At 42.7% G+C, this 27,149-nt stretch overlaps 1 protein-coding gene across 8 annotated transcripts in view; it reads left to right on the top strand.

The window, feature by feature from the left end:
- The first annotated feature begins 5,848 nt into the window (after positions 1 to 5,848).
- WNK2 (WNK lysine deficient protein kinase 2) overlaps positions 5,849 to 27,149 on the top strand; it is a 124,777-nt gene continuing 103,476 nt past the window's right edge. For 5 of the 8 annotated variants that reach the window (XM_064454270.1, XM_064454274.1, XM_064454271.1 and 2 more), the window contains exons 1-2: positions 5,850 to 6,143; positions 6,444 to 7,241. In XM_064454270.1, the coding sequence (XP_064310340.1) occupies positions 6,531 to 7,241 (711 nt within the window). In that variant the 5' untranslated portion in view covers positions 5,850 to 6,143; positions 6,444 to 6,530. Of the gene's footprint in view, positions 6,144 to 6,443; positions 7,242 to 27,149 lie in introns of all 8 variants that reach the window. The other 3 variants (XM_064454275.1, XM_064454277.1, XM_064454276.1) reach the window with 2 other exon arrangements.

The raw sequence follows: 27,149 nt of genomic DNA on the forward strand, positions 1-27,149 counted from the left end.
CTTCTTTTCACCATGGTATTGCCCAAATTGTTTTTTGTTGTGTTCAACTGAGAGATGAGATGGAAATTTCTGACATAGCAATGTACCATACATATTTATCAAATACTGAAAACTGGTAGTATATCAATGTTCTTCTGGTGTGGCATTTTACAAGGGATGAGGGTAAGCGCAAAATTCTGTTAGGGGCTCTAAACACAATCCCAAGCTGGCCATAACTGTCTGTAACACACATAGGCATCAGTGGCTAGTGTTCAGTGTCTGTCTAGTAGTACTTACTACAAAATTCAGTGCAAGTAATTCTGCCCAGAAGGATGATGCAGATTAAATTGACTATTTCAGATGTTTACATGGGAGCTAGCAGAGAGAAAAGCAAGATTATACTAAGCAACTACATATGACTGTATGTGATGACACTCATAGTACACGTGGCTACCTCTCCTGTATAGCCCACACTCCTTGTCCATGCATTGTTTCCATTGATGGACCCCTCTTATTCGGATTGTATTGTGTATTTTGTAATGATCCCCTAGCATTCCAGCAGACCAGTCAGGACCAGTAAGCCAGACAGTGCATACCTCAGTTACCTTGAGAATGTGGAAGGCTCCTTGTCTTTTTGTGACTCCTTAAACAGCCTTGGATCTCTGTGTGTCTGTGTGGTGACACCTCTTGGGAAGTCAATGGTGTACGCTACTTACTGAAAAATACTTAAAAATGAAGTGCCAATATACTAAATAGGAGACTTGTAATGAAGAGGGTGGAGGACGAAGACTATTTGGAGCATAGGTGTTGACTCTTCAGGTGGGGTTTTTTCATCTGTGGGTGACAGAGTATCTATGTTACTTACTTACGTGGTTTACCTTTGCGTAAATTGCTTTTAGTTCAAGTTAATGCCATAGTAGGTATACTTCTGGCTTTTGACTGTTGATCATAGTGATGTGTTCGGAGTTACTGGAACCAGTCAGACAAATGGACGCGTTCCTCATACCACAGTGCTGGTTCTTACTCCAGTTTGTAAAATGAACCTTGTCAGTTGAATGCTCACTGCACAAAGGGAGGGTTTTGTGCTAAGATTATATGCTCTCATCACTTCAATTCATAAAAAAAACCAGGATCAAAGAGCTAAGTACAACAAGCAGCACTGCATTGAGATGAGATCAGCAGATGTTCTTACTAAACTTGGAAGAACTCATCTTTTATGTTAGGAGGAAATACAGCATTGTCACTGTGTCTTAAATCTGCCTATTTTGCAACACAATGTGTTAGATGGGCTCTTCGATAAAATAGAGCATCATGCTAAAAAAAAAAGTAAAGGCTATTCACTTGCTCAACATAAACATTAACATTTTGGAAAGTCCTAACTGTGCTATGAAGTGCCACATTTGACTCATTGATTTGGTCTGTTTCACTATTACTCATTTTGCTCTAATCCTTACTTTGCTCTATCCAACTATTTTATTTTCAATATAAAGGTACTGCATGGATCATAGCAGAAAATGCTTTGAGAAGTGGGGAGCGGTTTTAAAAACACCAGTGTGCTGTTTGAGCTCTTAGAATCCTCATGGCCACACAGAAGCATTGGGAAATTAATTGCATAGTTCATTTGAGTTTATTGCAGGCTCAAAGCCATCATTTTCTGGCAAATAAAAGCAGATAAATAATTAAATACAAACTTTTGAATTACACAGTGATTCTAAAACAACTATTAATCATTGGTCAGATTTGAGGTGGAAAGGTGATAGCCGGCTTGTCCAAAAAACAAACATCACCTTCATGAATTGGCTTGGAGAAATGATGCTTCACGTAACCCATAGAAATGCAAAACAAGTGTGCATTGTCACTTTGCTGACTTAGCTGCCCTTCAGGGAGGCCCTAACACAGCTCCCTGGGGCAGAGCTGTTCCTTAGGCACGGGTGCAGGGAACACACTTCAATAAATCCATAAAGCAATGAAGATACTGTCCATTAACTTTTCTGCAGCACCATTGGGTATGTTTATTTTGAGGAACCTGAGAGGTAACGTTATGGCATATCGTTATGGGCTGTATAAGCTACTAGTAAGATTTGTAGGAATAAAAACCACAGAACAGTTTTTAAGTTCAAGGTTGTCATGCCTGTTAAAATGTTATATTGTATCAGTGTCATACTTGAGGGAAAAAAAAAGACAAATGGAGTTTTTCCCCTTCTGAGGTGGGCAATGTACATATGCCCCACCACTTGCTGCTTGATTTGCTGTACCTGCTAGTCAACTTTGCCAATGTCATTTGGCATTTTGACACACAGAGAGTCTTTTTAGGCATTTGCAATAAGTTTATATTAACTTGATGACTTGAACTATTGTATCTATAAACAAACAGACCAGAATACAGATGACCTAATTGAGAATATGTTGTGAAAGCAGCTTTTAAAATTATTATTATTGTTCTTTTAAAGAAAACACAATTATTGTATAACACTGCATTAGGGCCAGTAGCACATGTACAGTGATAAGAGCACACCTTCGGTGCACCTGAAAGTAGCTCTCAACAGGTATTTGACCTGTTTTTAATCTAGTTATAAGTTATATAAAAAACAAGTTAATAGAAAATTGGAGGCCAACATAAATGCTTCTACAGTCCCCTGCAAACATTTATTTTAAACAACTAAAACATTTCTCAGTATATGAGTAACTGAAAGTCAAGCTGTTAACATGGAGGACTGGACTTAACTTCCTCGCTCAAACCTAACAAATACAGAAAGAAAATAATGGCTGTTATTCAGAGAAAATGGTATATTTCTCGCTTTTAAAAGTAACACTAGCTATTAACTTGGACAAGCTGTCCTGCTCTGTGTTAGACAGTGGCTGATTGTTCCTGACATCAGTCAGCAGAGTGGTGAGGGGAGTCACAGACAGAATGGTGTTGATCTGCTTGTCAAGTGGAAATATCCATCTGTGCTCCGGGGGCGATGTGTGGCTCTTTCAGCTTTCTTGCATGGAGAGAGAATTTCATCCACTGGCATGAGCAGTTTGGCTTTCATACATACAAACAATAGTTCTCCAAGTCAAAGGCTTGATGAAGGTCTCTATGGCTGAGGTAGCACCTTCACTACCTTTTTGATGAAACATGCTATAATTTACAATGCCACCTGCATACGGGTGTGCTCTCAGTGGTGAATCTACTTGAGGCTTGCTCTGGTGATGCTCTAACAATCAGAAATACTGTAGCTGTTTACCTTTTTCTATGCCCTTTGGTAATAAAGCATACCCTTGTCTATCTGTTTGTCTACTGGCTCACACCGAGCTGAAATCAGGACAGCAGAAGAATCAATAATGTGTTTCTGTTATAGGTAAATTGAGGGCAGATAGAGGAAACTCAATAAAATAGCTTACCCGTAAGCTACGTAGCTTGTGAGACTGTTCGAATCAGCTGAGGAGTCTGTGGCTAGATGGTAGAAATGAAGAGTGTGTCAGTCTGTACCTTTAGGTTTCCTTAAAGTCCACTCTGTATAGACGTCAAGCTCTCCTTGCCAAGCAGGCGCACACACCGGAATGGCAAGCTGTCTGTGAGACTGCTCAAACAGAGTGCGTTACAGAACTGAGCCCAGAATGTCTCTCCAGCTGCTTTGTCCATTGTGGTCACCAACAGCCGGGAAGGCCTGGACAGGCAGCTCCTGAAGGCTAAAGAATGATTCTCTATCTGCTAGGGAGCATCATTCTGCTGGGAAAAGCCATCATCAGCTGCTGTAAAGCCCTGGATCAGACTATGCACCAGTTCAGAACTGCTTATGCTCTAGCATGTGGCTCTATGCAAAATGCATCCTCTTGATGCTGCACATCGCCACATGTTGTCAGACTGCTGTCCGAGGTTACTTGCTTGAGGATGGTAAGCAAATGTATAGTAGCATGGAGAATGCCAAACAGCAGGAGTATGAAGAAGCTTTTTCCTTCTGTTTAAGTACTATTAAAAATCATTCGTGTAAACAGATTGAGAGCACTTGATCATGATTAAGTTTGTGACACGCTAATTATGTTAATTTCTAAGTAGCCAAATGGACATGGGAAAAGCACCAAGCACCATATTGACATAGAACAGCACAACAAACACCAGAGGAAACTCAGGCATAAGCAAGCTGATGGGAGGATGGGTCTTCCTTCATTTGCCCAGCACTACAGACTGGTCAGGAGTCACTTGTGTGTCAGCAATGCCTGTGTGTCCTCCTGAGGCTGGTTTGCCATACTCTCCTCATGTGCAAATGCAGAGATACCTGACTTCCTCCACAAAGGCCTGGCAGTGAAAAATAAATGGGGGAAGCAAGTATCTTTTTTTTCCCCCCACATTTTTTTTTATTGTGGGTTTCAGGTTTTGGTATTTAGTTGGCTCTAGAATATTCCCCATTTTGTTCTGTCCACCTATTGAGTGAAATGTGGCCTGCTACTTATAGTCGTCTCATTAGTTTGAATCTTGCCCTTCTTTCTACACAGTGGTTGGAATTTCTCTACCTGGGAAGAGAGTTCTAGGCCAAGTTTATGTAATAACTGGGAGAAGGAGTCAGAACTCTTAACCTTCCCTGCTTTTCTCTTCGTAACTTCATACAGCTTTCTGCTTGTTACTCCTCTGTCTGTGGTGTAAGAAGAGCCTGGCATATGGAACTAGTGGTAGGTATTTCTGTATTTCTATACATCATGCAAACTTGTGTTTTGTGCAAGCCCTAGAAATATCACATATATTTGAACCCTTTGAAAACAAACTACTTAAAGATTGAATGTATCTGTAATGCTGAATTATTAGCCATCAACCATGTCTGACAAATGAAAACACCTGATATTCTATTTAAAATAACCACCTGTTTTCTTATTTTAAAAGCTTTTTTAAAATCATCCTTAATTAAAAATTAATTAATTAAAAGAAAAACTAATTATGGTTGCCTGGCAGTCAACTTCCTTTCCTTCTTGAAAAATCTTGGAGAACAATTAGTTGGTAAACCTTCTAATTTTTTAAAATTCAGTTGAATTTTAATTACTGAAACAGAGCCTGCTTGTATGTACCTAGTACTTAAGAAAGCAATCTTCACTATAGTGGAGGCCAGAGTCCTTTTGTGAATTTACAAAGCAGAAATGTCACAGCTGTTGATGGGCACAGCCTTTAGCAAAGCAAGTGCCCCGTGTCTCCAACCTGACCTAAGGGGAAGCACAGCTTGGTCTTCAGATCCAAATTTTCCTCAGTCTTGTCTAATGTGAAGCGTCATAATGAACCGTGAAGTCAAGATTCATAGAATGATGCACAAACTGCTAGGAATGGAGAAAAAAAATCCCTGAAGAAAAACCCAGATTCATGTTGCAGACTGTATGTTCAGACCCACAGCACTGAAATGCAGGTGGCTATACTGTGTTAGCAAATGCCAGGTGTGAGTTATTCCCTACTCCTGTTTTATGTCCAGAAGGATTCTGAAAAATGGCGAGTAGGAAGAATATTTTGTTTCTTCTATGTAACCTTCCTTTTAATTGCACACAGAAATAACTGCCTGTTCGGTGCGGTCACCTCCTCGCCTTACGCGGATCAAAGAGAGCAGATGGAGCCGCGGGCTGTGGCCGAGACCCGCACCCCCGCAAGAAGATGTTCCTTGGAGGAGCGGCGCGGTGCGGAGGCACCTGCCGCGGGAAGCGGTCGCTCCTCCGGGGTCGCTCCCGACCCTCTCCCGCGCGGCGGAGCGAGGCCCGGGGACCCTCCCATTGTCTCCGGAGGCGGCGGGGGCCGGGGCGGGCCGCCCCCCGCAGCCTCATTGGCGGGTGCCGAAGCGCCGGTGCCTTAAATAGGGCGCTCGGCGGGCAGTGCTTCTCATTGACAAAAGCGCGGCGGGGCGGGGGCGGCTATCGCCCATGGGGGCGCGGCGGAGGCTGCCGCGGGCAGGGGCGCACCCCGCGCCCTGAGCCGAGCCGCCGGGAGGGGAGCGGAGGGGGGACGCCAGGCCGGCACTGCGGGCAGGGGCGTGCTGCAGCGCACAGGGGCGGGCCGCGGAGCCCCGCCGTCGGCAGCTGGCTACCCCCGGCACCCTCTCCGCGGCGCGCACACCCAGACAGGCGCACAGACGGCGGTACCCGCCCCTTCTCCCCGTCGCCCTTCTCATCCCCGTCCATGGCGCTGAGGTCGGCAATCCCCCGCTCCTCACGTAAGTCAGCGGCTGCGCCGCGCCTTTGTGCGCGGCCCTGCCCGCCTCCGCCGCAGGTGAGGCGGCCCTGCCGCAGGGCTGCCCGGGTGGGGAGGGAGAGGGGCGGGCAGGGCGGCCGCGGTGGCTGCGGCTCGGCCCGGCTCGGCTCGCCGCAGCCCTCCAGTTCGAAGCCCCGGTGCGTCTCTGCCCGGGGTAGCGCCTGGCCGGGGCCGGCCCCGTGGCCGGGGGTACCGGCGTGGGGAGCGGTGCCTTCCGGGCCGCCGGTGCCTCAGGGTGCTGCGCTCTCCTCGCCCCTCGCAGGTGGCGGTGGGGCGGCTCGTCGCGGGCACGGACCACGGTGACTTCCCCAACCCACGGGCGGCGGCCGGCGCTGACACTTCCGACCTAATGGAAACCGGGGGCGATGCCAGATCGGCACCTCGGCAGGGAGGCAGAGGAGGAGGCGGCGGCCGTGGCGGATTTCCAGCGACTGCCGAGCTCGGCGCTCCCCCGGCTGCGGAGACAAGCATGAATATTGCTGGGCCCGCCGGCGGCGGGAGGAGCGGGGCGGCCCGGGAGGCTGCCGCAGCCCCGGGAGCGCCCGCCCCGCCTCCCCGCGCCCCCTGCTCCAGGGATCCCAAAATGGTCCATCAGCGGTTCCTGCGGAGGAGCGTGGTGGACTCGGACCAGGAGGAACCTGCTTTCGACCTTCCCGAGTCAGAGCATCAGAGGAAAATCATCCTGCTCCCTAAAACCAGGAGGATAATTGCGGAGAGGGCAAAGGCAGGGCAGAGGGCAGCGGAGAAGGTGTGCCTGGAGGAGGCTGAGCCTTCTGGGGGGCTGAAGGCAGCGCCGGCCCCCGGCAGCGCCGTAGGGGCTGAAGAGCAGAAGGAAGCTGGCAAAGATGTGGAGAGGAAAGAGGTGGCGGATGCTTCCAAAGACCAGAGCAAAGCTAAGAAAGAGGAACCTGAGGAGGAGGCTGATATGAAAGCAGTTGCCACCTCACTGGATGGCAGGTTCCTAAAGTTTGATATTGAACTGGGGAGGGGATCCTTCAAAACAGTCTATAAAGGTCTGGACACGGAGACGTGGGTGGAAGTTGCGTGGTGTGAACTGCAGGTAAGCCCAGCTGATCTTCCTGTGCTGGTTTTCTGTTGGGTGGTTTGTTTTTTTTTTCTGCTGGTGTCATGTAGAGAAGCTCAGCTTTGAGCAGCCTTTATAGTCACCATTGCTTAGTATCCAGTGTCTAACTATAGCGCAATATCCTCATTGGCTCTGAATCTACCACCTTATGTACACTCCTCCCAGGCTTAACCCTCTTGGTCCTGGGATCCGACTGCCAACACTAGTGATGTTAGCATAGGACCTGTCGTGTTGCATAAAAGGGTCGCGAGTCACGCTCTCCAAACGCGCAAAGCATGCTGAAAATTGCTGAACGGAGCTCCTTTCTTCCCCCCACTGCTTCAGAAAGCAGCAGCTTGATTTAGCAGGAGCAGACCAGCAGGTCTCTATTAAAAAGACACTAAACATAAGTGAAGTTGGAGAGCATTTGCAGGAGTGAACTTTCCTTTTTCTACAAATATAAATGCACTGTCCTTTTCATAAAGGTTGAAGATCTGCTGCCCCCTTACTTGCCCTTTGCTCTGAAATTGTGGCTGTCACCAGCCTCTTGTGAATCAAACCTCTGAAAGCACCTGAGTGCTTCAGTTAAGTCAAAGACCTGTCTATCCAAATACCTTTTAAAAGGAAGATTTTTAAATAAAATCCAGATCTCTAGAGTGAAGTCATCCAGCAATATCTGAAGAGAGTGAAGGTTTAGATACCATCTTTTGCTGGCTTGGGACATAGCTGTTATACTTTTCCTAGTGATTTTTATATTCTTCTGTAAAAATCACTGTAATATATGCTTAATAATAATGTGATGTAATAAGCCTGAGCTCCTCATTGTTTATTTTCTAATGTTGGCCCAATCTGTTTGTAAATCACTGCTGGCTTTCTGGGGTAGGCGGGGATGGATGTATAGTCTTTATTCCCTAATGATTTCATTACACAATATAATCATAATTCACTGCAGCACTACTTCCTTAAGAAGTATGGGGAGCACTTCTCAGTCTTCATAACCCTGTGTTCCTGGGGCTTTTATTAGACAGAAATGCAAAATATAGAGCTACAGCATCTGGGCAAGGGAAGGTTCTGAGCAGAGGACCTGAAAGGGGTGGTGGGAAGGGGTTTAACCCCTCCTCATTCCCCAGGCTGGAAGGGGTCCTGGAGGGCTCCTGGGGAAAGGGGGAGAGGCTGTGGGATTGCCGGGGCGTTTGGGGGGTTTATGGGGAGCTGAGTGAGGCTGGCACTGCTGGGAGGACAGACTTGCTGGCAGGCCTGGTCTTTGTCTTTGTCTTGAAACTGAATCCCGAGTGTGTAAGGCTTTTAGTTCAGTAGCCTGAAATTAATTTAGGATGATAATTGGGATGCTGTTGGAGGGAAGGTTTGTCCATAGGAAGAGCTTGGTGGTGTTCATCTGTGGGTCTGATCAATGCAGACTAGCTCTGTCACTGCAGAGCAATCATGCAGATGAGGAATTCATCTGGTTGCCAAATTTTTCAGCATGCTATAGCAAGGGAATTGAAATAAATGTATTTTCAACGTATTTTTTGTAACAGAATAGGTTTAACTACAAAAGGCTGCTAAATGTATTGGAGGACACGCTGTACTGAAATTCCAGTGTTTGAGTCATTTACACTTAAAGGAATTGGGAAGGGAAAATGGCGGTATGAAGCTTACCTAGTGACTCGTTTGCTTATTTCTAGTTACGCTGCTTTATGAAGCCTTGAACAGACTGCATGTGAAGAAATAATCTGTAATAATTCCCTAATTCTCACTAGTTTCCATTATATGTGCTTCATCTTAAATCAGTTCTTCCTACTAGATATTTTCAGTTTAATACAGAATTTGTTTTAGGCCTCTAACTGTAGAACAAAAACTCTATTAAATATTTAGCTGCTTTAGCAGAATTGGTGTGAATCCACAGAAGTAGGTGAGGGCTGCTCGTTGTCCTTAAACACTGCTGTCTGTTTGCCATGCAGATTTGGAGATTATGCCAGAGGCAAGGTAATGTGAGATAGTATGTGAATTTTGAAAACCAGTACTTTGGTCTGGATTGAGAAAGTAACTGAATGACAAAAGTCTTTCACCATGGGATTGAAGCCTGTGCTTCTAGGATGAGTTTGCCTGAAGGAAGCAATAAGGAGGAGATGTGAATAGCTGTGTGTTGTCTTGGGCTTTTTGACTTGTAGAGTACTCTCTTAATTCAGCTAGGGACTTTTGCTGGGAAAAGATTCAGAGGTTGCTGTCAAGTAATCACTTTATTCACAGCATTTTGAAAATTTTTATGTAAGCTGTGCCAGTTAGATATGCACCTGTTTGTCTCTAGAAATTTTAAGTTCAGATTTAGGTAGCAGAAGACTGAGTGGAAGTTGTCATTGCCATGCTGCTGAAGGCAAAATTACTCTGCAGTCTCACACCATCAAAACACATCCCAGAGCCTTTGTGGAAAAATTGCAACAAATTGTACTTTGTCTTTCTCCTGGAGATGCACTTGTGCTTGCTACTTTTAGACCTGGAGAGTTAAAAACTAACAGTATTGAGGCTCCATGCAGGCATTAATCCTCTGTCTTTGCTCAGCATTTTTTTCAGCCCAGTTGTACTGTTGCCTGTGTAGCTGTCTTTTGTCCGTCTGTACAAAGACCTTGCAAGCCGTTCTTGTTCAGTGGTTTTATTTCATTGAAAAGATGGCTTTAGGGTTCAGAACAAAAATCATGGCTTGAATTAGGGGGGGATCCAAATGCTAACCATACTAGATCTGGGGTTTAGACCTGTCTAAAGACATACAAGCTGTAGTCAAATTCTAGCTAGAAAATAAGTTTATTGTTCCTTCCTGAAACTGAAGTATTGGAGCAGGATTAGTGTGGCCTTGCTGTTTCGAATGGTTCTCCTTCTAAGGTTTTCAACAGCTATAATTAAAATTAATTGGTGGCATACAATTGCTGTGTGGTGAGGCTTCAGCACAACAGTGTTTGTGTTGCACTCCTTAAGTAAAATGTTAGGTCATGAATAAGGAATATAGGCTTTTACTAATCTACTGATGGCAAGCCAAATGTTCTTTTTAGTTAGATGAATGGTTTCAAAATTCCCATCCTATTTCCCTTTGCAAACCTGTAGGGAAACTGCAGAAGAGTCAAACCTGGTACTATCTCAAATGTAAAAACCTCACTGTACTTTATGGTTCTTGCTTGGACTGTGAACGCTGACCACCTGTGTGATTGCATTTAATTTTATTTTTCTTTGAAAACATAGAAAGGATTAACTGTCTCATGCTGCTGTTGCTGTATCTGTGATGGGGAGGTGAGAAATGTCTGTTGGTGATCACTGCAGGGAAGCTAGGCTTTTTCCACCAGTTGCCCGAGACTTGTTCTCTACTTTGCATGCCAGTACTTAGATGGATGCTGGTTTCTTCAGGACACTTGTTCTCCAGGTGCTCCATGTGAGAATGTGTGGAGTCCTTGATGCTCCCTGGGACGGAGGTCAGTTCAGGTATTGGACGTTAGCGGTGTCTGGGGAGCTATGTAAGGGTGAAGGATGGCCAGAAGTCAATCCTCCTTTCCTGCCTATATAGTTGAAATCAGAAATCAAGGATATTGGAATAGCTCTGATGGCATTTTCCAAATGGCCAGCAAACCAAGGGGTCTGTAATGGAAAAACATCCACAAATAGCCATGCTGCTCCAAGGTGGCAATTTCTTGCCCCCCACACCTGCAGCTCTTCTGCCAAGCTGCTGATAGTATGGTTCTGTAGGGGAAAACTTAACTTTACAAGACAAGTGTCTTTTTTATGGTTTTGAGAACTTTTTCCTTTTTATGGCATTGCCAGTCTTTTCAGACTGCCTGAACCAGAGAAAAACCATGAAAGTATGTTCTGTGTCTTAAGTCACTCAGATATTCAGGAGTTTCAAATTTATGGAGGGCACAGATCTTAACAGAAAATCAAGTTCTAAATGTGGATGCATTTCTGAACATTTCTTTCATTTGACTCATGCAGTATTAGTATGGGAACAAATGTATCTTCTTGATTTCAGTTTTTATTCCTTAAATGAGAAGCTCATCCAGATTGGCTGATAGCCAGCTGATTTTAACAGGGTGTGAATATTCTAGAAGTAAAAGATGAGCTTAGACTTTGTTTTAATGCAAGGTAAATAAAAAGGACATTTAAAAATCAGTAATGCTAGACCTATGTGAACTTGCTAATTTCTGTTTTTAAGGCTGATAATCTTTCCTTGAAGCCAAATTTCTAGTTTGTGGAGGAAGGGAGGAGAAGCATGCAGTTCATCTAAGAGTGTTACATTATATATGAGAAAGCTGTGATGCCTATGTAGCTATTTTCTTAAATGTTTAAGCAGTGTTTTTCATCTTATGTCCACTTAGAAGATCTGTGATAGTTGTTTGAAGTGATATTACTGGTCCATGGCTCAGATGTTTTTGTGTGCGCAGATATGTTTGTGTGGTTAAAAGCAGGAGCCTGTAAAATGGACAGCGTTAAAGCAAGTTCACTTTGCTCTATATCTGGCAAGTACCTTCCAGGAAAATTAAATTATGTAGGAGCAGTAGGAGGACATCCTATGTCCCTGTATCAAGAATCCAGGGGATTTCTTTCTGAAATAGGTAACCTCTTCAGGATTTTCACCAGTGTGGTAGTTCGGCTTTTGTAGCATGCTTTTTGGGCGACAGCATTCATCTGATGTCGCAATAGTAGCTGGTTACTATCTATGCTGTTAATTTATTGGCCAGGTAAACTTTGTAGTGTAAATGAAAGGAATAATTTAGAAAAATCTGTTTGGGAGAAGGAAGGAGGGAGACTGTATCTGAAAGCTTGAATCTGGTATTGCTGTGTGATCATATTAAATTAACTCTGAGACTAATTTTGTCTGTTTCAAGATAATTCTTGAGATAGTGACTTCTGTTTAAGTTTAAACAATTGGTTTAGCTCTGCTTTACAGTGTCAATATGAAAACATGTGCCCGTATCACTGGTGTTTGTTAGTATAGCTGTTCTCCTGACATGGAGAAGCAGGATAGGGATATGGTAGTAAACTATTAATAGACTGCTTCTCAAATTTAGTACATGAAATAGAGCTGGGTCAGACTTCAGATTCCACCTTTGAATCGAGTAAGACTGTCTTGCTTTTGAGTACATTTTGCCTAAGGGTTAGCTGTATGTTCTCGTAATCCTGGATAAATGCTGAATGTGTGGGATCCACTTGCAGTAAGAGGAACTGACTTAAAACCAGAACTTGGTGTAAAGGATATTTCTGGGTCCCTTTGGTCATCTCTTGTCCACAGCTGACAGGGAAAGGTTGATGTCATCTTAATGTTTGAGCTTAAGATGCAGTCTGACTTCTGTATAACATGCGCACATTTATGGTCTAATTGCTGCCTTGTTTTGTGGTTGGTGCGTAAGAGAGGTCTGAAGAAAGCTCAGTGGCACTAGTAATGATGTGCTAAAAGGGCACCAGCTGTCGGTTACTAGAGTTATCAGGATTTTTGCATGCCCTGAGAGATCAGATGCTGCAGAGGTTGGGAAGAGTGATTCTTGGGTGGTAGATGGAGGGTGGAGGCCCTGCTGTAAGGATCAGGCATGAGGGGGTTGTTGAGGAAGGAGGTAGTAATAAATCTTCTATGGTTCAGGAGCCCAGCTGGAGTGGTACATCTGGGTTTGCTGAGAAGAGCTTGCTACAACTCTTTGATCAGGGGAAGTCCAGTTTTTAGACTTGCCATGACATTGCAAGCAGCAGAACACTTACCTGTGTGTTCAGTAGGTTCTGTGCTAGGTCTAGCCAGAAATCATGCATCAGCACTTACCTTATATTTATGATACCTGGACAGTCAGTAGGCATAAGAAAAGGGGTAGCCAAAAGCATGTCATGTGAGATGTATGGCACTTTGCACTCCTGTTGGAAGAGACATCTTCATTGCTTTGGAATAGGAGGGGTTTATGCAAACAATGTTTGCAGAATATCTGAAATAGTCATGCAGAAGCAGAGCTGGTTTTCCTCTTAAGTTTGTTAATGTGGTATTGAAGTTACATCTGGAAAACATGGGTGCTATCTCAGTGTTGAATTCAGTGTGCCTGAAACCTAGCTTGGCAAGGAAGGGAAAAGTTGTTTTTGGTTTTGGTTTTTTTTGTTGTTTCCCCTCCCTCTACTCCCCAAGCCCTGGCGGAGTTGAGAAGTCAGCTAGAAACAGCCTTCACTAGTATCTTGCTCTTCCTATGTAGCTCTGAAATGGAGAAACCAACACATACTTTACTACTGCCCTTCTGCCTGCTCTGAGAAACCTGCCTTTCTGCCAGGAGTGAGTTTTAAGGTTATATTCTCTGTACCATCTTAAACAATTAATGGCTGCAGCCTCTTCTGTGGTGGCATCTGGATCAGTTGTTAAAACTGCAAGATGATACTTTCAAATCTCTGCTGTATATGGTGTGATGACTTCTCTCTGTTGTTAGAGAGGAGTCTTAGCTGTTCTTTACCTCCATTTCACTTCTGTGGAGAAAATAAGAAAAAAGGCTTTGATCAGCTGACAAAAGAGTGAGCAGTTTAATATGTAAAAAGTGAGCATGCACCCGCATTCTCCATATCTCTCTTCTTCCCAAAGAGTACTTGTAGATCTTTCTAAATCCAGTTTCCACATAAAACACAACAGAGCCTGTTTTTTGTGTTAGTCCATTCCAAAGCAAGGACCAATCTAATCTTCAAACAATAAGCAGCTTCCCATATCCCTGAATGAAATCTCACTGTCCTCCAAAGAAATCAAGTCCATAGCTCATTTTGGCATGATGTTTATCCAGAGCAGCTTGCTTGTTGGGAATTTTGTCCCTTACAAATTAGCTTGAATGCTGCATAGCTTCTGAGCTGTTCTGGCTTCCTCCTTGCAGGTGATCATTCCCATGTAAGAGACACTGAGAATCTGGTGCAAGGGGAGGGCTGCAAGGCCTGTGTCTCCTGTGATCACCTCTGTTGTGGACACAGGGTATCACTGAACACCTCTAAGTTTTAGGAACCATCTTAGTTGCCAGTCAGTTGTCTGTAGGGGTTGATAAACTTAGACTGAGTTCTAAATCAGCTGGCAAGAAATATGTACCACAGACTTTCTAGAGTTAGCAGTGACTTGGTTTACACCAAATATGTACAGTTAAATGGTGTGTGATGACATTCCCTTCTACTCAGTCCCTGAAAGAAAAAATAAGTAAACTCATCTAATTGTACTCATCTTGAATTTTATTTTTGGAGGGTGCTCCATTTCAAGCTTGAAAGGTCTTACCTGGGCTTTTGGTTCAGAATCATCCCAACAATGTTTTTTTAAAACTTATTACCCCAGGTAAACAAGTCATAGTCTGTCTGACCCCATTGTGGCTACAGTGTTATTCAGAATAAGCAAATTTCTGGAGCTGATGGGATTTCTCTCCTCCTCTTCAGAATATTCCATATATGTGTGCATGCATTTTAATTCATATCAGGTGTCAATATACACAATCAGATTTTATAAGTGATTCACTAGAAAATTATTTTGCTGTACTGTGTTAATACAGCATAATGGCCATATAATATGGTGGCTGAATGTGCAGTGGGAGTAATAGGTAAAATGAAGTGCCATATTATGGGAATATAAGCGTTGCTTAAACTCTCAAGGAAGGAGTAACTTAAGACCTAATACCATCTGTTCTTCAGTTGTTTGCTACAGAGGGATACAAAACACTTATTCATGAACTCTGAGGAAAGCAGATAGGAGAGTGCAGGCTCAAATAACATTTGTGTCTTTTTCTTATTTGGCTATTTTTGTGAATTCAGTCTGATCTTAATTCCTGACTGCTTAAAGGAAAACTAAACATGCTTTAAGTAGTATTTGAGCCTATTATGAATCTGTGCACCATTTTGGTAAAGTTAATTTGAATTTTAATGTATTTTTGATTACGTAGGGAAACTTGAAACTGCTTTGATTTCCAGCTTTTTCTAAGAAAATGGAAACCTGAAAGGAAGTGGGCATTTTTGCTACATACTAGTCCCTCTTTTTTTTTTTTCCAATGCTTTTTTGGGGGAAAGCTGTACTGTAGTTGGTTACTAAAGCTAACAATTCACCTTTCTCAAATTCCCAAAGTCCTGCTGTAGTCTAGCTTTCTGGAAAACTACTTAAAAGGCGTTTTGATTCATCTTAATGCAGATAATTTGAATGTAAATCTGTATGGATAATGGCTGACCTTTTTTTAGCTATGTTTATACTTTTGGGGAAATATCTTACCTTTTATATTAACTCTTTAGCAAAGTATGGGCCTTAAACTGTGGTTTTGTACAGAGCACAGTAATGTTGTGTTCCATATATTCCTATATTATCAGGACTTGTCCAAATACTGTTGTCAGTGTTTCAGGTGCTTAAAACTGTCTAAAACCTGATAAGACTGAACAGATAGAAGAAAGCTTCTTTAGCCAAATAATCAAAAATTATTTATATTCTATAAAATAAGACTTTATTAAAAAAAATGACAGTTTTTTCACTTCATACATGGATAACTGAGTAGTTATTTTACAAAAACAGTATAAAACGGCATTGACTCCATCTGCTTCTGAAATGGCTTCCTTTGGCTTGCTGGCATGTGCTTGAAGGGTTAAAATGATGGTGTTTATTCCAGATTTTTGTACAATAAGCAGCTTTTTAACATTGCTTTTCTTGATGCTGTCTGGATTTTTTCAGTTAGAGCAACATTTTGGGTGACCCATTGTACTTGCTGGAGCTAATACAGCAGTGGTGGTTGACTGAGCAGAATCAATTTTGTCTGTTAAAATAGAACAGTGTAGAAGGGGGGGTGAGAATCACAAAATTTCTGGCGGATGTATCTCATTTCTGCAGGCCGATGCAGCTCTGCTGAAGCATTCGATAAAATCTAGATCTTGTAATCTGAGTCCACATAGGTTTGTTTTGTTCTAGGCTTTACTGATTAATTAAGCAAAATTTCCATGGTTATGCACATTTGAATTTGTTCTGTTTCATTTTCATATCAGTGTTTGTTTCAAAGGTGGTTGCAGACAATAAAGCAATAAAATGGACTTGCTTTTCTCTCTGTTACAATAAGACTTATATTGCCTTTGATTACTGATGGAGGATGAGAATATCTTGTCCTTTGGCAAACAGTGCAATCATGACTAATGGGTGACTTTGCGTGTGCTTAATTTTGTTTGTGCGTATATAAAAGTAGAGAAAATATACAACTGCCTGTATTAAGCCACAGGATATAGGGCAAAATGAGTTGGTAAGAACAATGTAGAATGGTTGCTTTTATAGTCCACCTGTGATCCAGGCTCTTTAGGTTATGTTCTCCCTTGTGTGGTATGTTTTGCACGTGCTCCTTGGGATGTAACATCAGTCCCTACTGCCCTCTAGGCTTCTTGTTTTATTTTTGCACAAGTTGTAATAACTTGTGTAACATCTTTTGTTGACCTAAATGAATTTAAAAAGTCATTGTGGCAGTTCAGCCTAACCAAAGCCTGTGAGGTCCAGGAATTTCCAGAACAGGCAGATGAGGGGCAAGTGAGAGAGAGAACATCATGTGATATTTGGGAGTTCTTTGTATTGTAAGGGCCTTGTTGATTTGAAGCTCTTGTAGCACTGTTCCAGGAAAAATGGGGATTTTTCTGTAACTTCTTTCTAAAAGTGAGGGGAAAGCTTCTGCTGCTTATCTGCTAGTCTTCAGATATGTGACAGACTCTTGAACTGGACTAAAGTTATCTGAAGTGAGTTTGAGCAACAAATTCTTCTAAGCTGCTGAGAGCTTCTGAGCCCCATCAGTGTCAAGTAGCAGTGATCACTTAGTCTTTAAATAGAAAATTCATTCTGGAATCTTCATGTCAGACCTTAAGGACTGCCTGCTTAAGCTGGTTTCAGACCTGCATCAGGCAGTGGGTGGTAAACTGACATCTGGGGCTGGTTCCTATAAAGATTGAAAGTGCAGCCTGTAACCTGTTGTTAAGCATGCTGCCAGCAGTTTGGGTAGTGAGCTGCATTAGCTCAGAGCAAGGCTACAAAAGAGCAGCATCCTGATGGGGAAGGCTCCATCCAACAGCTGGTTGCTCCATCACACCTGTGAATTGCCTGGGAGGGAGATGAGGGAGGGAAGTGAGACCTGTCACTAACCTCTCTGCTGGAGGGAGTGTCTATCTAGCAGGCTCCAATGTTTCCTCTTGGGATTCACATCTTATCTGAGAATGGAAGAATCTCATGTCTTGGAGGCATGAAGCCACAGGAGGTGTGCTTCTCACTCTTAGCTGCAAGTGTAGTAGTTTGAAAGCTTTGGTAGAGGCTCCAATGACCACTACAGATGGGGATCGGAATGTGGAATGAATCTTCCCTGTTCATTAAGTCCTTTGGCATTGCAGTCATGGGAGGGGACATGGGCAATACCTCTTCTAGGTATCATGTAAGAGGAAAGTCAGTGCTGTCAACCAGCTCTTTCAGTGTTGTAGGTGTGCTCTGCAAATGTCTCTTGGCCTCACTTATTTGAGGAAGGGATGAACAGTTCATTTCTGGGTCCCAGCTGTGTTTACATACAAGGTGTGTTTACATACAAGATGGCCTCTGTCTTAACTTGGGTTACACCATACACCATATGGGGTGTATGTGGGAGACCTTAGCTTCTGCAGGCACTTCATCTTAAGAAAAGGCATGGTGCCTTCAGTATGCTGGCAGCTGGAGGACTGGGTGTCAGAGCCACAAGTGCTTTCAGGAGAGTACGTTTGGACTCAGGTCAATTTTATGCCTTATTTTTATAGTCTCATGTTAAACTAAGCCAACTGGATAGATTCCCATGTGATACAAGATACTCCTACAAAGGCACCCTGCAGTTTCTTGTAGGCTATAGACAGCTCTCTGAATCCTTGTATGGGGAAGAGGATTAAGCCTTCTTTTCAAAGTATAGAAGAAAAACTTGTAGCAAATATCTGTGGTTAGGAGAGGGAAATGAAGTGAAACCTGTTTTTAACTCTCTGGAATAAATGATAGATATTTTGTGAGATTTTTTTTGTGTGGCTTGATTCCTTGAATTCCTGTTCCCTTTCCACCTCCACTCTTGAGCATTCTGCCAAAGCCCATACCCCTACCACAAAATACACTACATTGACACTTGGGCTGCTAATATGGAAGGGTTGTGGTATGACAGGAGAAAAGCAGCTGTGATCACTGCTTCCAGAGATAATTCTAACATCCCATAGCATGAGAAGTGGTTCATACACATTTTAAGGATTTGTTTACTGAGATGAAGCCAGCATTACAAGTTTTTAACCACTGAAGCTACAAAACTATTAGCAACAGCAGTTCTTCCTCTAAGTAACATTGAAGCATTAACTACAGAGATTAACGCCAAGAAGAGCATACACACACTTCAATAAATGAAGCTTTCAGGTGGTTCAAGGGAGAGGGAGAGCATGCTAGTGCTCACTCGTGTAGGCTCCAAAGAAAACTCTAATTCACTTTGGGTTTGGGCTGCAAACTCTCACGTATGAAATAAGACACTTGGGATGATGGAGGCTGTGTATTCAAAAAGCAACTCTTGCAAATAAATGGAACTGTGCATGTTTATTGACTTTTGCCACATTAATATCCTTATTTTTATTCGGGTTTTTTTGTGATGTTGCTGAACACTGCTTAATTTATAACAAATGTTGCTGGGGAGTGTGGTCTGCGTTGGAGAGAGTGTGACTGATGCTGATCTGGTTTTGTTACAGGCTAGGGAAGGGTTACACAGGGTGGTTCATCAATGTGTTCCTGCATTCCTTTGTGCATTTTTAGGGAGGCTTTATTAACAATGGATGCTACTTCATAAACACTTTCCAGTAGGCTTTTAAAAAATCAGTTTAATGTTGTCTTCCTTCTCTTCCCTGCTCTCTACCACCCCCCCAAAAGTTACAGACAGGGCCCTGCTCTTTAACACCTTCTGCACTGCCACAGGGTGTATACAAATGCACTTGCTGTTTTTTCATGTCCCTTTCTTTTCTTTAGGGGGTCATCTTTGCGTTCTCGTGAAATTATCTTCTTTGATTAGTTTTATAAGATATTCTTTCACCTAACAGCCTTCCATTTGTGCCAGGTGTTTTCTTGGGCAGCTGCTTTGTGCAGCAAGGAGATTGTCAGTCAGTGACAGCTGTGGTAGCTTCTGATCTTTTTGAAAATCCTGGTGAACCTGAAATGAAAATCAGAATTTGCAGAGAAATAAAGGAAGATGAGGTAGCATCTAGTGAGGTGAGATGAAAAGGCATTTTATAACCTCTTGTGCAATAATTGTTAGCTTCTGATTCTTAACAGTGACTGATACAAGTAGTCTGACTACCTTGTTGATGCTTACCTACCCTAATTCTGATGTTGCACTTGATTTAAAAATGCCCTTGCTGCATATGTTTTTTAAAATAAAGTTTTGATAACACTTATTGTGTATTTTATGTATGCCTTATCTGCAATCCTACTTGTATTAACTCTGATTTTTAGAGCTGAAATTGTAATTTATAAATTCTGTTATGGACAGGAAAAAAACCATTAAAACATTTCTACTAAGCTGATTTTTTTGTGCAGGAAGAGAGAACCCTGTAATTTCTAAATAACTGTGACATTTGTACCTTAAAAGATGCATATAGCATATATTTCAAAATGGATTTCTGTCAGCAGGGTAACTAATGAAATCATCTTGTGGTTGGAATCCTTGGTGCTTAAGATGTGATCTCCCTATGAAACTGCTTCTCACAGTTGAGTTATTTCTGAATGTGCTTTTCTGTGGATTTTACAACTACTGGGGGTCATGCTTTTTCTGCAGTTTTTCCTTCAGTGGGGGCAACTAGGGAATTTCTTTCCCTTTTACATAAATTTTCGTGAAAATTGAAAGGTGCTTTGTTTCCCTGAGTCACTACCTGATTTACTCAATGTATTATGGAAAATGACAGAGACGTATACATGCATACACACACAGCATGAGTGCAGTCTTTTCCTGAAAAAACAAAGGCTGAAAAAACACCTTTGAAATTTTTTTTTACAACCACTAGAAATAACTAGAAGGGATGAGTTTTCTTATCTTGCTTTTCTTGAGTTTATTAAGTCTGTGAAAGATGTTGAATTCCCAGTGACTGGGGACGAGTGCTGTAACAAGAGCTGCAGCCTGTGCTGATGGCACGTGACCTGCAAAGATGCTACTCTGCTCCTGTGGAGTGGTTCCACGGAGATGGATGCCAGTAGCTGGACCAGCAGTGGCCTAGAGGGGCAATGCTCTTCTGCGTCCCACTGACAGCCTAACCTGGCAAAACAGCCCACTTGTTCTTTGTAGCACTATAAATTACCATATTTGTATAATAATGGATGTATGACTATGCAGTCTATATGGAGGATGCAGTGGAATGTTTCAGGTCTGTTTTAAAGTAATTTCCCAGCCTGGGTGAGTTAAGTAAAAACCACTCCGTGTTTATCATTGCTGCATCAATCCTGAAAAACATGTATTCAATTTTTCCATCAACTTAGGACAGTTTTGCATGTATTTTTCCCAGAGGATACATACTTAGGGGTCAGAAGGAACTACAATCTGTGACAAAGCATAGTGTTTAATTGCGTGGATAGAAAAATGGAAGGACTGGTTTAACTAGATGATCTTAAACATGCTGAAATGTTAATTACTCTTAGAGCAGCTTCTATTCTTAGGCTTGCCCAAAATTACCATGCAAATTTACCTGCTTTAAAAATAATTTCTTGCGAATAGCATTATTAGCAAATAATGCTAACATTAGCAGTGTGATTATAGCAGGTCTTGAGAGTGTTATTTCTCTTGCAAGATAAAGTGGATAAACAATTTTTCTTTTTAATTGAAGAGAGATATCAAAAGCAACTAGGTAGCTAGGTAGAATATACAGCAGTGGCAGTATGTAGGCCTGTACCAGAGCTGTAAACTCCACAAAGGAAAACACAATGCAAAATCAACATATTTGTAAATATATATTTTTACAACATAGCTAGGGAGTCAGTGGTTCATGTGAATGACTTGCCCTTAACCCTGGATGTGGAGATAAAATACACGCTCAAATGCTTCCCTTGATTTTCAGAGAAAAAAATCCAGTAGTTCTACCTTTCTTGAAGAAATTTTTTAAGGAACATTATACCTGCTATCTGCGTTCATTTTGTAGTGCTAAGCCTTGCTAAATAGCTGATGTTGATAGATCTGGTAACAATACCGCAAGTGGAGCGGGGAATTCATTAGGTGTAATGGCTGTGTAGTGATTTGATTTAGATTGTTTTGCTCTTACCTGTTGAGTTGCTGGTTACTTTCATATTAATGGCAAGTGTTTACTGTTTGTTTGCTTGGTCTTTGCTTATTGCATACAGGAAAGATGGATATGAGAGTTACTTTAAAAAAACACACAAATATGCAATATCATAATAGTGATAAAATGTTTGTACAGGTGAGATAAATACAAAAATCTAAAATTGTCTATGTCCTCCTAAATTTAGCAACTATTAAATAAGATCATCACAATGAGTATTATTCATTGTTAAGAGACCCTTTAAAGTATATGCGTTTTTAAACTTAATTACAGTATGTGGCACTCTTAATTGTAGTAGTGCAGAATATATAATATACTTCTGGTAGGCAAAGCATGCCTGAATGATTTAAAAAACCAAAAAATCTTTAGGTTGTGAATTCTGAAGTGCTTCCTTTAAAAAGGTAAGGGCATTATATGTCCTACACCTATGTTTCCTGGTTCCTTTCAGAAGCTGCAGATTATGGCTAGTATTTTCCCACAGCAGCCTCCATATTCAAAGTTGGAAATATTAAATCCTATTAAAGGCTGAGCCTGCAAGGTTTTTAGAAAAGTTTGGTTGTGTGTGTTTAATAAATTGCAAACTCTTATCTCTGTGTGAAACGTCTTAATACTATGGTGCATGGACTTAGTGTTTGTTTCTTTTTGTCTGCTTATAGTCTTAACTTCTGGGGCTGAAAGGTGCCCTGGCAGCCATGGCTTTGGATGGGAGGAGGACTTCAGGTCTGTCACAGCAGGACCAAAAGCTCCCCTTGGTCATCTGTAGGGTGGAAATCTGGGAGGTTTGTGAATTGAAGTTGTAGGCCAAACCTCTGCTGATGTATTTATTTCCTATTCTACTTTTGTGTCTCACATTTGAAACCGTTTTTATTCACGGTAATGTTCTGGACAACCTAATGTAGTTAATAGACTTTAAAAAACCTGAACAACTGAAACCAAAGCACCCTATTGGGAATGAAAGGTCATCACGGAGCTTTTAATTTGAAGTCCAACCAGACAGACATGGTATTTAATCCATCTTTCCTTAGAACAGCAGCCAACATATAAAAGCCATAATAAGAAAATTATTAGTTACATCCACTTCTCAGTCTAACTGAACATCCTCTAAACTAATACGTACAGGCCTGTGGTGGCTTCCTTTATGTCATTTTTCCTTTAGATTTCTAGTAAATAATGATGCTGGCCTGGCTTACCCAGGATAACTAACTGTGCTTCATCAGTTTATTTCCAGCTAGTTATTCTTCCAGATGCGTATCCCTGTTGTAAAGGGATCCCAATTTAATGTCACAAAAATTATTTACATTACCTGAATTCTGAAAAGACTTATTCCTATAAATTCTTCAAGTCCTATTTCAAACTATTTAAGCTCTGCTGAGTTATTTGAATTAAGAGATGAGTTTTTTCCTGGATTTAAGTGCATACTGGTTTTGGGGTTGTTGGGTTTTTTGTTTGTTTGTGGTTTTTTTTAAGAGACCACGTGCATTCTCTGCCTGTTTCTCACATCCTTTTAAGCTGAAATGTTCCTGAATTTTTTTAAGAGCCTGCAAGTTTAATTAGGTGAGGAAATCCTTTCCTTACTTTACATAATAATTTATTATGTCTCAAATCAAACTTATATTATAAAGAACACAAGGCACATAATATTTGAATGTACTGTATAATACTCTAGTTAACAACAAAACTTCCATATGAATTTAAAAATATGAAAAATATTAAATTCTTCTGTGATAAAACAATATTTCTCAGGTCTTGCAGATGAAGAGAGATCGACTTAGAGGGCTTTATTCAGTTGTCTTTTTATCATCATCAGAAATGGAGCTTTGACAGCAGAAGCTGAGAATTTGTCTCCCTGAATGACCTCTGTACTTTCTCCGTTTCTGCGGAGTGTGCAGGGCAGGTTAGTCAGAGAACATGGTGTTGTCTCTGTCAGATGATAGAGATCACCCCTCTCTGTAGGGCAGCGGGCCCTGAGAGAGGGAGTCTGGCAAAACCTGGAGCAATGCAAGAAAACAACAATTAGTTGGGTTACCTGCTATGAAATCTGCTAGTTTAGCAATGCCTGTGTATTTCAGGGATGGGAAACAAGCTGCAATGGGATCAGCAGGTGGTGGCAATGAGGATCCTGGTAGCCCTGCGGGCATTGCTCTCCTTTGCTGTTCTGCTGGCACAGATAAACAGGTGAATAATTTGAGCTGTTTGGAAACAGGGAAGTCTAACAGAGCCTCTGCCAAAATAGCAGGTTAGACTGCTGTTAGGCCTTTTTGTTCCCCTTCCATGGGTTGTTTCTGCAGAGGCTGTTTCTCTTGGTCTGCTTTGAAGGCAGGGTTGCGTGTGGTATTAAGGCAAAACAATGATTCATAAGAGTGAGTTCCTCTCAGAATTGCTGTGAACATACATGGGAAAATGTGGTTAGAGCTGATATTGGAGAGATTTGTCCATATGCAGAGGCATAGTTATATAATGTGCTTATAAAGGACAGCAAGTACTGTTGTCTGCTAGTGAATTGTAGGACAGCTAAAATGTGACTGGTTAGGAAAGGCAGGCTTGAGGTTTAACACCAACACAAAGTGAGGGAATGTGATTATTCCAGAAGTTGTTTGATCCCCAAATGTTTGCATAATATTCACTACTCTTTAGGCACAGCAGAAGGAAAATGCAATTCAGGAAAGAGTTAATTAAGGCCTTTAGATGAGTGAGCCATGCAAGTGGCACTGCCTCTCTCTGCATCAGCGCACCAAGAGCTTTCTGCCCTGCTGATTTGCCTATGGGTGGGTTACCATTATGTGCTATACAGTTAGCCTTGAACCTGATACACACCCAGCTGGTGTCAGGTTGGATTTGGCCACTGTTGGAAACTACGTTGCACTGATCTGTTTGTTTTTGTTTGGTGACTTGGTGGGGTTTTTGGGTGGTTTGGGGTTTTTTTTTTGGGGGGGTGGGGGGGTGGGGTGGGGTGGGTGTTTTTTTCCCCTGGGAGTTAAGGAGGGAATAATGTAATGTCAACACAGTAAAAAATTGAGAAGGCACTCCAGGTGTTTTCCAAGGGAAGATAAACTGTATGAATGGAAGAGGAGTGACTTGGACTCAGCAGGGCATGGAGGGAGGAGAGGAACGAGGGGTTGGGATAAATGGGGATGGGTGGTTGTGGAGTGGGAGAAGTCCAGGGGCTGGGAGCTGTGGGCCATGTGCAGTCAGAGTGGGGGATGCTTTCCTATCCCCTCTCTCCTGGGATTGTCTGAATCCCTGTTCTTGCTCCTTCACCTGAGTTGAAGCTGGCTTGATCCTGTTATAATTAATTTAGCCTTCAACGGAATTTCAATCAAAGTTTACAATTTATTGAATAGAGACAAGCAAGCAGCGCTGGATGCACGGGGGATACTTCCGCCTAACGTGCATACCGTCATACAAAATTACAGGGTTTATATTCAGTTACTTAATTAATAACAATTAGTAAAAACACGCCTAAGTTTACACTCATTGGTCAGTGATAAGCATCCCACTTGCCGTTGGTCAGCCGTAGTTAAATTAGTCACGCTTGCCATGTAGATTAGCCCGCATGCTCTTTACGGGTGTGGGGGGCAAGTCTTTTTGGTCACTCCCCTTCGTAGCAGGGTGTTTCCACTGTTAGTCCTTGAAGGTCAACTGAATTGTATCTTTTTAGGAGGCTTCTTGTCAATGCAGCATTCATTGCTAACGCCCTCCCGACCGGCCCAAGCACCATCCATTATCTTGTTAAAATTCTCAGGCGCCAGCCCCTCAGTTATCTGATCAATTTTGGGTCTTCTTTTGTCTTCACCATCAACCCAAATCGCCAATCAACATTCCAACCATTAAGACAGTTAACAAGTCAATTGAACGGCTCTCGGTTACACAAGCACAAACAGAACGGTCAAATGCTAGAAGGTCACACTTCACCGTGTGACTCTAGCATTGTTCCATATTGACACGAATCAGATGAACACATTTTACAATCCTTTGATGTGAGCTGGGACTTGGAGGATTTCATCCATCTGGGTAAAACTTTGCCCAAACTACTCTTTCTCCTTGCCTGTGCATTACAATTGCAGTGAACCATGGAAAAGCTCTGACCCCTCTTGTCTGCCCCTCTGGTTGTGCCGGATTTGGCTGAGAAGGGGCTAATTCTCACCGTGGGGGGTCGGCTACCTTTCCAGCTTCCCATGCTCTGCTGCGTGGCGGGGGGGGGGGGGGGGGGGGGGGCTGGGAGGGGCAGGACTATGGTGGGGGCGGCTGACGCCGACTGGCCAATGGCATGTTCATTCCATAACATGTGACACCATGACCAGTATATTAAGGGGGGGGCAGTTTTGCAGCTCGGGAGCAGCGCGGCGTCGGGTCGGTGGGTGGCTGTGTCGCGTGCAGTTTGTTTCGGCGGTTCGTTCCCCTCCCCCCTCCCCCCCGGGTTTTGCGCCTCTCGTTGTTCTCCTTTACATTGCGTTTCTGTTGTTGTTTCTTTTAATTTTAGTTATTAAAATGTTCTTATCCCAACCCACGAGCGTTACCCTTCTGATTCTCTTCCCCATCTACTGGTGGGGGAGTGAGCGAGCGACTGTGTGGGGCTGAGCTGCCGGCTAAACCACGACAGTCTTTTTGGTGCCCAACGTGGGGCTCAAGGGTTGGAGAGAATAACAGCTGCTGGTCACAGCACCATGTTGTCCTTTTTGCAGTTGGTGTTAAAGATTGGTGTTGGTTTGTTTAGTCTGCTGTGATTTAGTAATGTTTTGCCTACAAGATTGGTTATACAAACACTCGTTTTCAGCTTTATCTGGTATTTGGGGTTTTTGCTGAAACCGTTACTGTACTTTGGATACCACCTTATTGAGGCAATTAGCAATTATGCCTCCTTCTCGGAGAGATTTTATATGGAGGAAATACAGAATAATACCTTTGCAACTTTGTTCTATGATGTCTCTGCCTTCGTTACAACAACGTTTTTGTATCTTGAACATCCTTGGGTGGTTAAGGTGCACTTATTGTTAGTTTTTGGGCATGTTGTTTTGGTTTTGACTAAGCAACTTAAGAATATCACCCAGAAATCTGCCCCGAGGCTTGATAGTTATGAGTGGCAGGGCACGTGGGATAGCATGGGCAAATCCCTAGGGCAGTGGGCACCCCCAGTGTTTTGGAGTTTCACCCCTGAACAAGTGCAGAATCCTGAAAAGCTAGTAGAATATTTGGAGAAAGTATGTTAACACTGGGAACTCCAGAGAGACACAGATAACGGCAACATGCTGGGGTCTGGCCCATGCATACCGAGCCCTGCTCAACAGTATTCAGTGCCCCCAGGGGGAAGAGAATGTCTCTGGATTGAAATGCAAAGTGACTGGCGCTATAGTCACTCCAGCCCTGAAGACAGGCACTGCAGCCACTCAAACCCCCACAACAAGTACTGGAGCTGGCTCAGAGAATCAACCCGTACCAGTATCAGTTGCCCCCATATACAAGATGAAATATTGGAAGCGGACATCAACTCGTTTAGAATGGGTTGATGAAAAAGCAGGGCTGTCATGGGGAAAGGAGGAAGAAGTCATAAATGAAATAGAGACCACCCAATCCCTGTCCTTGAGCCAGTTGCGAGATATGCAAAAATATTACAGCCATCGTTCGGGTGAGCACATTGTCACCTGG

Source organism: Phalacrocorax carbo, chromosome 6 (genome assembly GCF_963921805.1).
Source record: "Phalacrocorax carbo chromosome 6, bPhaCar2.1, whole genome shotgun sequence".
In the NCBI taxonomy this organism is placed as follows: domain Eukaryota; kingdom Metazoa; phylum Chordata; class Aves; order Suliformes; family Phalacrocoracidae; genus Phalacrocorax; species Phalacrocorax carbo.